This window comes from Dunckerocampus dactyliophorus, chromosome 12, assembly GCF_027744805.1.
Source record: "Dunckerocampus dactyliophorus isolate RoL2022-P2 chromosome 12, RoL_Ddac_1.1, whole genome shotgun sequence".
Taxonomy (NCBI): domain Eukaryota; kingdom Metazoa; phylum Chordata; class Actinopteri; order Syngnathiformes; family Syngnathidae; genus Dunckerocampus; species Dunckerocampus dactyliophorus.
Window position 1 is genome coordinate 21,038,554 of NC_072830.1, and position 12,018 is coordinate 21,050,571.

Sequence of the window (12,018 nt, forward strand, 5' to 3'; positions counted from 1 at the left end):
TACAGGTAGTTTGTGGTTTTGTTAAAATGCCTTAGTAATAATCGGAGTTGATTTGCCAATATACTGTATGAGCAAAAATATATCTCTTAATCAATTATTCCATGATTGGTTGTACAGACCTCTGTCTGAATCTCAGTTCTTCATGTTACTAAGTCATTATGGACTTTTCTGTTCCAGCATGACTGTGCCCCAGAACACAAAACAACTAGAACAGAGATTAGAGCGGAGACAGGCCCTCTCTCAGGTCCAACCCCAGTGATTTCTGACCTGCACAAATGTTCTTCTGGATGAATGGACAAGAAAATACAGAGAGTCCAACATCTTTGTAGGAAGTCTTGCTGGAAGAGTGGAAACTTGTTACAGGTGATGGCCAGCTGTCCCAGTACATGTGGCGATTTTGTTTATGTGGATGCATGAATCACCATGAATCACCACCTTATCATGGTTGAGGGGTTTGCGTGCGCAAGTGATTCTAGAAGCTATATTCCCCAAGGCTACATGTCCCTGGCAGGGTCTCCCAAGGCAAACAGGTCCTAGGTGATGGGCCAGGCAAAGAGACCTTATTATGAACAAACTCAAAGGGGGGCCGCACCTTGCCCGGACGTGGAATACTGGGGCCTCACCCTGGAGCCAGGCCCGGGAGAGGGGCTCGCAGGCAAGCGCCTGGTGCTCAGGCCTTCACCCGTGGGGCCTGGCCCGCCCCAGCCTGAAGAAGCCACATGGGATCGCCCCACCCGTAGACCTACCACCTGCGTGGGCAAGCATAGGAGCCCAGTGCTACTGTATGTGTTTTGGGTGGCGGTTGAGGGCGGGCGCCTGGGCAACCTGGCCTTTGATGGCCAAATCTGGTTTTTGGGACATGGAATATCACTTCTCTGGTGGGGAAGGAGCCCGAACTTGTGCAAGGCAAGGACATAGTCGAACTCACATCGACCCACACTTCGAGAGGGGCTGGACCTTGTTCTACTCTGGAGTTGCTGCAGGGAAGAGGCGGAGAGCTCGTGTGGGCTTACAGTATTAATAGCCCCCGGCTGGGTGCCTCCGTGTGGGTGCCTGTGTGCCTCCCTGGTGAACAACAGGGTCATTTCCCTACGCCTTCGTGTTGGGGAAAGTGTTGTTTGTGTGTACGCAAAAAAACGTCAGTTCAGAGTACCCAGCCTTCTTGGGAGTCCATCAGAGGGGTGTTGGAGAGCACCCCACCTGGTGACTCCATAGTTCTACTGGGAGACTTCAACGCCCAAGTGGGCAATGACAGTGTGACCGGGAGGGGCGTGATTCAAGATTCAAGATTCAAGATTCAAGAGAGTTTTATTGTCATGTGCATGGTAAAACAGCAGTTATACCATGCAATGAAAATCTTATTCTGTTCATTCTCCCAAGAAAAGAAAGAAAACAAATGAAAGAATAAGAACATAAGAAACATAAACACATAAACATATATACCAATAAATTAAGCAACAACAACAGACGAGACATTAATACAAGTAAATAATACAAATAAATAAATAATTAAAGTGCTATGAGTGTGTGCGTGTGTTGCGTGCGGCGTGTGCGAGTGCTTCGTTGAGGAGCCTGATGGCCTGTGGGTAAAAACTGTTTGCCAGCCTTGTGGTCCTGGACTTCAAACTCCTGTAGCGTCTGCCTGACGGTAGGAGTGTGAATAGTGAGTGTTGTGGATGTGTGCTGTCCTTGATGAGGTTGTGTGTTCTTCGTAGGACTCTAGATTTATAAATGTCTTGCAGTGTGGGGAGGGCTGCCCCAACAATGTTCTGTGAGGTCTTGATCACCCGCTGGAGTGCCTTCCTATCACGTGTTGTACAGTTACCGTACCAAACAGTGATGGAGGCGGTAAGGACACTTTCGATAGTGCATCTGTAGAAGCAACTCAGGATTGTGGTGGACATGCCAAATTTCCTCAGTCTTCTCAGGAAGTACAGTCTCCTTTGGGACTTCTTCAGAATTTGTTGGGTGTTGTGAGACCAGGTGAGGTCCTCGCTGATGTGTGTGCCAAGGAACTTGAAGGTTTTCACCCTCTCCACCTCAGTCTCATCAATAAACAGGGGTCTATGCGGCTCCTTTTCCCTTGTTCTTGGGTCGATGATCAACTCACAGATAAGCTCCTCACACTTGGCCTGTCTCCCTCCCTCTGTAACTGGGTGTTTAACTTTCTCACAGGCAGGCCCCAGTCAGTCAGAGTCCACAACCGCACATCCAGCTCAAGAATTGTGAGCACTGGGACCCCACAGGGGTGTGTGATTGGGAGGAACAGCCTCACTGATCTGAACCCGTGCGTTGTGATTTTATCGGACTTCTGTGCGAACCACAGCTTGTCCATAACAAACACCATGTTCGAACATAAGGATGTCCTCAAGTGCACTTGGCACCAGAACACCCTAGGCCGCAGGTCTACGATCGGCTTTGTAGTCTTATCATCAGACCTGCGTCCAAATGTTCTGGACAAGTGGGTGAAGAGAGGGGCAGACCTGTAAACTTATCACCGCCTGGTGATGAGTTGGATTCGATGGTGGGGGAAGATGTCTGACTGACCTGGTCTGGCAGAGTCTCTCCCGTTCGTCATGTCTTCAGATATTGACTCCAAATGGGTCGTATTCCGTGCCTCTATTGCTGAGGCAGCCGATCGGAGCTGCGGCCGCAAAGTGGTCAGTACCAGTCGTGGCGTCAAACCCCAAACCTGATGGTGGACACGAGAGGTCAGGGCTGCCGTCAAGCTGAAGGACACTCCCTGAAACAGCTGACAGGTATCGGCAGACCAAGCGGCCGGCGGCTTCGGAGGTTGTCGAGGCAAAAACTCGAGTGTGGGAGGAGTACGGTGAGCGGTGGAGCGCGACTTTCAGTCGGCCTCGAAGAGGTTCTGGCAAACCGTCCCACGCCTCAGAAAGCAGAAGCAGTGCCCGATCTACTCGGTTTACAGTGGGGACAGAAGCCTGCTGACCTCGACTGAGAATATTGTTGTACGGTGGAAAAAAATACTTTGAGGCCATTGTCAATCCCACTGACATACCTTCCATAGAGGAAGCAGAGTCTGAGGACACTAACGTGGACAGTTCCATCACCTCACCGTGGCAGAGGTATCTGGGGTAGTCAAAACACTCCCCTGTGGCAAAGCTCCGGGGGTGGACGAGTTTCGCCCTCAGTTCCTCAAGTCTCTGGATGTTGATGGACTGTCTTGACTGATGCATCGCTTCAACATTGCATGGAAGTCAGAAACAGTACCTCTGGATTGACAGACTGGGTTGGTGGTCCCCCTTTTCAAGAAGAGTGACTGCAGGATGTGTTCCAACTATAGGGGGATTAGACTCCTCAGCCTCCCTGGGAAAGTCTATTCCAAGGTGCTGGAGAGAAGGGTACGACCGTTAGCATGCATGGTGAGAACATGCAAGCTCCACACAGAGATGCCCAACGGAGATTCAAACCCAGGTCTTCCTGATCTCCTGACTGTGTGGCCAACATGCTAACAACTAGCCCACCGTGCATTTGTAAAATATTATACCTTTATTTATGTGTCCTACCACAACTATGCAGGCGACACTCAGATCTAGTATATGTGTCACTAACGACCGATGGTTGCGCTCCTGCCTCCTCCTGCCTCCACTCTCAAAAGGGACTCTTTGTTCCTCCCGCTTCTGGAAATAATTGTCTACCACAGCCATTTATTTCATTTTGCAAAATCTACCACCTGTTCCTATCCTTAACACCATACCTGCCCATCACCCTCTTATCTCCTCTATTTCTTTCACCAACATGGCCACTGAGGTCTGCACCAACTACCATCTCTCACCTCTGGGGACAATGCATCAACTTATCCATCCAGCTCCATAAATGTTCTTTCTCTTCTAACTCAGCACCAACTTTTAGGACGTACGCACTAACAATGTTCATCTTTACTCCCCCAATCTCAATATTCATCACCACAGCCCTGTCTGACACTCTTCTGACCTGCGCAGCAGTGTTTACATACTCTTCCTTCAGGATCACACCTACCCCATTTCTCTTCCCATCTACTCCATGGAAATCTCTTTCAGTGCTTCTAGTCTTGCTGCCTTTCTATCTGGTCTCTTGGAGACACAGAATATCAGTTTTTCTTTTCTCCATCATGTCGGCCATCTCCCTACCCTACAGTCCTTACACTCACTGCTATGCTGCTGCCTTTCCTCATCTCTCTGTCTTTCCTCATACGTCTTCGCTGTCAACCAACAGTAGCATAGATTTCCTCTGGCACCCTGTCTGTTTACAATGCCAGTGGCGCTCATTGTTCACCTGTGCAGCAACCGATCTGGCATGGAAAACTATGTCGCGATTTGCATATTAGTTTGGCAAAGTTTTACACTGGATACTCTTCCTGACATGACACTCACCATTTATCCGGGCTTGGGACCGGCAGTGCATTTGACTTCTTTGTGGTTGTTTTGACCATACAACTAAGACTAATAGAAAAAAAAACCTTTTCACCATGATGGCTTGCTTTCCAAGAAAAGACAGCCACCTCAACTCCATCTGCATTGCCCCATCACTCTGTATTCAACTCCCCCTTTCAATCTCTCTTAAATCTGCTGTCCTTTTCTCACCCTCTCCTCCCTCACACATCACACTTTTTCTCATTACTCCATGATGAGAGGGCTGGCTGGGGGAGTGCGAGCAGCAATGCGAGTGCAGGCGTGATTTGGACTCTTGCACGTATTGAGTCAACATTCACCTCTGTGGTTGTTGACGGATATATTAGATGTAACTCAAATGTAGAATGTTGTTTTATGAGTGTTTCAGAACTGATTTAAATCAGTGGCTGAGAGCTTATCATACATGGAGCCGCATCTATTATAGATGCCTAAGTATATCAACATTCTCAGTCTGCTCAGCTTGCACAGAATTCCTGTTTATTTAGGAATGGTGAAATCCTTTTTGACATAAACAGAAGATAAGTCACATACAAATGTCCCTTATATGCCTCGCCATTCTGCTAATGAAACTGGACATCAAGGCATTTCTACAATGGTAAAGCCAGGGCAAAGTCATCAATAAATGAAATGCCAATTATCACACACTGAGCGGCACATGACTGTCTTTCTTCTCTGGGTTGTTTTATATTCTTGATCGAGCAACAAGTAAACCAATTGGCGGCGCCAAATGATTTTGCCCCAAGAGAGTGAAGACATTTTCTTCTTGTCATTCACACTCACACCAGAGACCTAAAGCGATGCAGCCATGCCACAGAGACCAGGCATAAGTGTCTCAAAGGTTGGGCGAGTAAGCAAACAACAGTGGAAGGGTTATGATGCTAATGTTAAAAAGGTACTGTAATGGTAGCAGCTAATAAATATAATACCATATTTAATGCAACACACAAGTTGTTATTTCACTTATATTGCGTACATGAGTTAAAAAAAAAAAAAGATTATGTTCCTCTTTTTTTGTCTTAATTTTTTTTCCCAAAAAGGAGTGTAGAAAAAGACAAATCATTTAATAATCAGGGTTGGATTACTGTACATTCAAGTCATTATTGTATATTGATGTAGCTACCGTAACCCATTTGCCAGCTGCTTGAGAAAGAGGAGGAGATGATTCACTTCCCTGACTACATGAACAGTTCAGTCATGTTTACAGAAAGCATGTCAAATGTTGTTGATTGCAACTCTAAGGAGCTTATGTGACGCATAATAGCATTGCAGGGCTCTAACACTGAAAGATGACATTTGTTCGGTCTGTGTAGTCCGTGCATCAATGGCAGTGCCCAAGGTATTTGGTAATCTAGTCATTGCATTTTGTTACACCACCTCAGCCTACATACTGTCCATTGACATACACTTTACAATAATGTACAGGGGATATTTTAAGTAACATTAAAAGACTGAGAGGCAAAGAAAGCTTGAAAAACACAGGTTTATGATGTGATGCAAATCAAATGAAGGGAGAAACAAATAAGGTAAAAACAAATATCTAACTATTTTGGACACACAAGGAGGACATTTACTGCATTTGCTAAATGAAACCGTGACCTTTTCAAAAAGCACATATCAACTCCCCTGTGCATGCATCATGCTAATTGCACAAAGGGGAAGACGCCACATTGATTTTGCAAGCCTTACATAAACAACACAAACTATATACAGTCCTATTTAGTGGTATCACTGAAACAACTCCCTTTTTCCACCAAGTAATATTTTCTACAATAAGTGATCAAGCAGCCTTCCCTGAAACACTAGTACATGTGTCCTACTTTTGAAAGCACATTCAGTTGTGTGTGTGTTTGTCTCATTACTCACGCGTCGACATCAGGCAGCAGATCCAACTTGCTGGGGAAAATCTCGGACAAAAGAACTCGAGTGAAGTGCTTGCCCAGCGATTGCAGCCTTGATTCCAGGTGCTACAGAGAGCAACAAGTTAAAATGTGTGACAGAGCTTTGGTACTAGTATCAAAATAAGATTCTTGTGAGGCTAGTGAAACCCAACCATTTGAAACCTCAAAACAGCTAAGCTTATTATACACCAAACCAACACAGACACAACCATACAGTACAGGATGCTTCAAGCATTCCACAGGATAGGCCCGAGTTGTTCTTCCTTTGACAGTTGTTCTATTGCGCTACTGCGTAGGGAACCAAGCTCAGGGCTCCCACCGATTCTCCATTCTGTTGAGTTGTATAGTATTACTAGGGGTGTCAAATTAAAGCATTGATTGTGATCAATTCATTAATTACAGTCATGACTAGTGTGTTTTAAAAAAAATGCATTAATTGTTTTTAAAATCTATCTTTACTGTTTCTTTATGCAAGTTGCCTTTTAATAAAATCTGTTTTTATGCATTGGGCTTCTTGTGCTTGAGTTGTTGGGGGCGGAAAACAATGGTCAGTCACATCCTGAAGTGGACATTGCTTGGCTGTCATTGTGTTTGGTCTTGTTTAGCATCAGATAATCGCTCATTGTAGTTGAGAGGGCAAGGTGAGTAGCAGAAGGAGACATGAAAGTGGAGGAGCACATGAGATGTCGGTCCAATGAATGGGATGTTGCGATGGAAGAAGAGGTGTTAACAGGTGTTGCACACTGCGTCCAAGGACTCAACATACAAGCCACCGTGCAGGACTACAGTGAACACCAAAATCAGCAAGCTGTATGGCAGGAAAAAAAAAAACAAACTAAGATTTTGGTGGAGGATTCATCCAACTTTGTTGCTATAACCGAAGACCACTGGTTCGGGAGGTCTGTTACGATAACAAATTTTGCTCGTTGATAATTGTAACTTGTAGCTCCATTCCATTCCATTCCATTTTCCTCCGCTTATCCGGGTCCGGGTCGCGGGGGCAGCAGTCTCAGTAGGGAAGCCCAGACTTCCCGGTCCCCGACCACCTCCTCCAGCTCCACCGGGATGACACCGAGGCGTTCCCAGGCCAGCTGTGAGACATAATCCCTCCAACGTGTCCTAGGTCTTCCCCGGGGCCTTCTCCCGGCTGGGCATGCCCGAAACACCTCACCAGGGAGGCGTCCGGGAGGCATCCGGACTAGATGCCCGAGCCACCTCAGCTGGCTCCTCTCGATGTGAAGGAGCAGCGGGCTCTACTCTGAGCTCCTCTCGGATAACCGAGCTCCTCACCCTGTCTCTTAGGGTGAGTCCCGCTACCCTACGAAGAAAACTCATTTCAGCCGCTTGTATCCGCGATCTCGTTCTTTCGGTCATGACCCAAAGCTCATGACCATAGGTGAGGGTGGGAACATAGATCGATCGGTAAATTGAGAGCTTTGCCTTCCGGCTCAGCTCTCTCTTCACCACGACGGTCCGGTACAGCGACCGCATTACTGCAGACACTGCGCCGATCCGCCTATCGACCTCACGCTCCAACCTTCCCTCACTCGTGAACAAGACCCCGAGATACTTGAACTCCTCCACCTGGGGCAGGACCTCATTCCCAACCCGGAGGGAGCAATCCACCCTTTTCCGACTGAGAACCATGGCCTCGGATTTGGAGGTGCTGAGTCTCATCCCAGAAGCTTCACACTCAGATGCAAACCGTCCCAGTAAACGCTGCAGGTCACAGCTCGATGAGGCCATCAGGACCACATCGTCTGCAAATAGCAGAGATGAGATCCTAGTGCCCCCGACCTGGACTCCCTCGACACCTTGGCTGCGCCTAGAAATTCTGTCCATGAAAATTATGAACAGAATCGGTGACAAAGGGCAGCCTTGGCGGAGGCCAACGTTCACCGGAAACAGGCTTGACTTACTACTGGCAATGCGAACCAGGCTCCTGCTCCGGTTGTACAAGGACTGAATGGCACGTAGTAGCGCGCCACCAATCCCATACTCCCGGAGCACCCCCCACAGGACACCGCGAGGGACACGGTCGAATGCCTTTTCCAGGTCCACAAAGCACATGTAGACCGGTTGGGCAAACTCCCAAGTACCCTCCAGGACCCTTGCAAGGGTGTAGAGCTGGTCCAGTGTTCCGCGACCAGGACGAAAACCACATTGCACCTCCTGTAGCCGAGGTTCGATTAACGGTCGTACCCTTCTCTCCAGCACCCTGGAATAGACTTTCCCAGGGAGGCTGAGGAGTGTGATCCCCCTATAGTTGGAACACACCCTCCGGTCACCCTTCTTGAAAAGGGTGACCGGCTTTGTAGTCGTATCATCAGACCTGCGTCCGCATGTTTTGGACACACGGGTAAAGAGAGGGGCTGAGCTGTCAACTGATCACCACCTGGTGATGAGTTGGATTAGATGGCGGGGGAGGATGCCGGACTGACCCGGGAGACCCAAACGTGTAGTGAGGGTGTGCTGGGAACGTTTGGCAGAGTCTCCTGTTCGTCGAGTCTTCAGCTCTCACCTCCGGCAGAGCTTCTCCTGCATCCCGGGGGAGGACGAGGATATCGAGTCCGAATGGGCTCTATTCCGTGCCTCCATTGCTGAGGCAGCCGATCGGAGCTGCGGCCGCAAGGTGGTCGGTGCCAGTCGTGGCGGCAAGCCCCGAACCCGATGGTGGACACCAGAGGTCAGGGCTGCCGTCAAGCTGAAGAAGGAGTCCTATCGAGCATGGATGGCTTGTGGGACTCCTGAAGCAGCTGACGGGTACCGGCAGGCCAAGCGGCACGCGGCTTCGGCGGTGGTCGAGGCAAAAACTCGGGTGTGGGAGGAGTTCGGTGAGGCCATGGAACACGACTTTCGGTCGGCCTCGAAGAGGTTCTGGCAAACCGTCCGGCGCCTCAGAAAGGGGAAGCAGTGCCCGGTCCACACTGTTTACAGTGGGGACGGGAGCCTGCTGACCTCGACTGAGGATATAGTTGGGCGGTGGAAGGAATACTTTGAGGCCCTTCTCAATCCCACTGACATACCTTCCCTAGAGGAAGCAGAGACTGAGGATACGAACGCGGACAGTTCCATCACTGTGGCTGAGGTATCTGGGGTAGTTAAAATGCTCCCCAGTGGCAAAGCTCCGGGGGTGGACGAGTTTCGCCCTGAATTCCTCAAGGCTTTGGATGTTGCGGGACTGTCTTGGCTGACACGTCTCTTCAACATTGCGTGGAAGTCGGCAACAGTACCTCTGGATTGGCAGACTGGGGTGGTGGTCCCCCTTTCAACTTGTAGCTCGTAGCCCAAATTTTATCTAGCAGTATCTTATCTTAACGTTGATTGTCTGTTAAGCTCTTATACATCATCAAGTGTAGATATTTTGGATACCATTGCGCGTGTCAAGGTTAGAATGGTTAAAAGTAAGAAAAAGGCGCCATGGAGAAAAGAGAGTCTGTCATGGCACAGAAAAGAGTGCCGGAGAGCCAAACGGAAATGGCGCAAGTGAAAGCTCCAGGTTCATTATGAGGTTTACAAAGAAAATCTATGTGGTTTCAACCAAACCTTGTGTAGAACAAGGGAGAGTTATTTTTCTTACCAACTGTAGTAACAACTCTTGTGTACTGTTTGCTACACACAAACCCTCTAGTTTCACTGCCGTTACAACTCATTTCTACATCTAAGCGCAATGAGTTTGCAACATTCTTTCACGTCAAACTTCAAGGTATAAAAAAATGCAATCATTGTCACAACACAAATAACTTTTCTGCAGCCAGCTAGACATCTCGAGCTGACACATTTCATACCTGTCATTGACAAAACAGTCAAAGAGATCATCTGCAGTCTGGGTCCATCAACGTGCTGCCTTGATGAGTTACCCACTAGATTTCTAAAGTCTGTGCTGAGCAGTTTGCTACCACAACTCACGCATCTAGTTAACATCTCACTTCAGACTGGAACATTTCCAAAAGACCCTAAAAACTGCTGTCATTAAGCCTCTTCTGAAGAAGAGCAGTCTTTATGCCACAGTGCTGAACAACTATCGGCCCATATCAAACCTGCCATTCTTGGGAAAACTCTTAGAAAAGGTTGTATATCAACAGCTTACTGATTTTCTCCTCTCTAACAATGTGTTTGATACTTTGCAATCAGGTTTTAGGCCCCACCACAGCACTGAGAAAGCTCTGATCAAGGTGACAAATGAGATTCGTCTGAACACAGATGCAGGCAAAGTCTCACTTTTACTTCTGCTGGACCCGAGTGCTGCCTTTGACACAGTTGACCATGTGATCTTATTATAAAGGATAGAAAACATTTCTGCTCAATATTTGTTCCCTCTTCTGGCTTCACATCAGCCGCCACGCCGCTGCGTTTCCTCAAACTACGGTGCGGGCTGAGGGTCAAACAGAACATCTGCACGTGAATCGCTCGTCAAAAAAATAAGTGCCATTAAAGGAAATGTCCGTAACTTTCACAGCCCTAGTTTTTATTAGTTATTCGTATCAACATTTCAGCCTTTTGTAACTACACTATGCCTTTTTGGTCTATTTTTCAATTTTTGCTGTTTTTGTTTTGTTTATTTGACTTTTGTACTTCTGCAATGTGCCATGGGCCAATGGGAGGCAAGTAACAGTCCGCAAATGGCCCCTGGGCCACACTTTCGATACCACTGGTTTGCTGACTATAACAAAGTATAACAAAGTTGTTAAATTGGCGACACAGATCTCTTCACAGATCTACATCTTATTTTCTGGAAAAGGTGTGCATGAGGTGTGTTATGACGCAGGGTTACGATGCATACCCCCACAGTCATTATACTTTGTTTATGACCGAGGGAAGAGCCAGATCCATTCTGTGGTGGAGCAATTTTAATGAAGGAATGTCAGGGAAACCCTGACAACTTCTCTAGTGATCGATCTACAGAATGCACCTGCACAGAAGCTGTGGTTAGAAAAAACATACACAAAACAGTTCATGAGCACGGCCGCATATATTTAATACCTTCCTTTCAAAAATTCAATACATTCTATACTATTTAACAATAAGGCCTTGAAAAGTGAAAGTTGGATTTAAGACTTTTTAAGGACCCTATGGGATTACACCTATATTGTGTGGTTATTCAGCAAGTTTGTTTTTAAGTTAGTTGTTAGTTAAGACAAAAATGCATGTTTTCAATATCCAGTGCTCACATGAGAAGACATTTCAAGCCCAGGGGTCTTATCATACTGCCCCCCTTAAAATGTAATCAGACACTCCGCGTCTAAATCTCTGCAGATCAATATGGCATGTTGTAAATCCCTCTTCCAGTCCCATTTAGTAAAAAAATACTCTCCATGGTTGACAATGAGGATAGAACTGCCACCATACGCATTTGACTGTATACTAACAGGATTTATATGTAGGCCTATACGTAAAGGATATGTAGAAGCATATATGATACAGCAAATTAAACTTTGGCACAATCTGGATTGCTGACTGCCAACCGTGGCCCTGGCGTACTCCAACCATGAACCCTGCAGATACCATCAAACTCTGTAAAGCTTGATAATGATATCTTAATTTAAATTGGGTGTATTGGAGCAGGGAGACGTAGAAAACATGCAAGACAGAGGTTCCACGGATCAGAAACCTAAGCTGGGAACTACCGACGTTGATGAAATGTGGATATCGCTATCACTAGTAAAATTCATACTCTACAAAGGACACTGTCTTTAGACATTGAT

At 47.1% G+C, this 12,018-nt stretch overlaps 1 protein-coding gene across 3 annotated transcripts in view; it reads right to left on the reverse strand.

The window, feature by feature from the left end:
* Positions 1–12,018, reverse strand: part of dph1 (diphthamide biosynthesis 1) — a 107,783-nt gene that overhangs the window by 23,270 nt on the left and 72,495 nt on the right. For all 3 annotated transcript variants that reach the window (XM_054794002.1, XM_054794003.1, XM_054794004.1), the window contains one exon: positions 6,279–6,379. In XM_054794002.1, the coding sequence (XP_054649977.1) occupies positions 6,279–6,379 (101 nt within the window). The remainder of the gene's footprint in view (positions 1–6,278; positions 6,380–12,018) is intronic.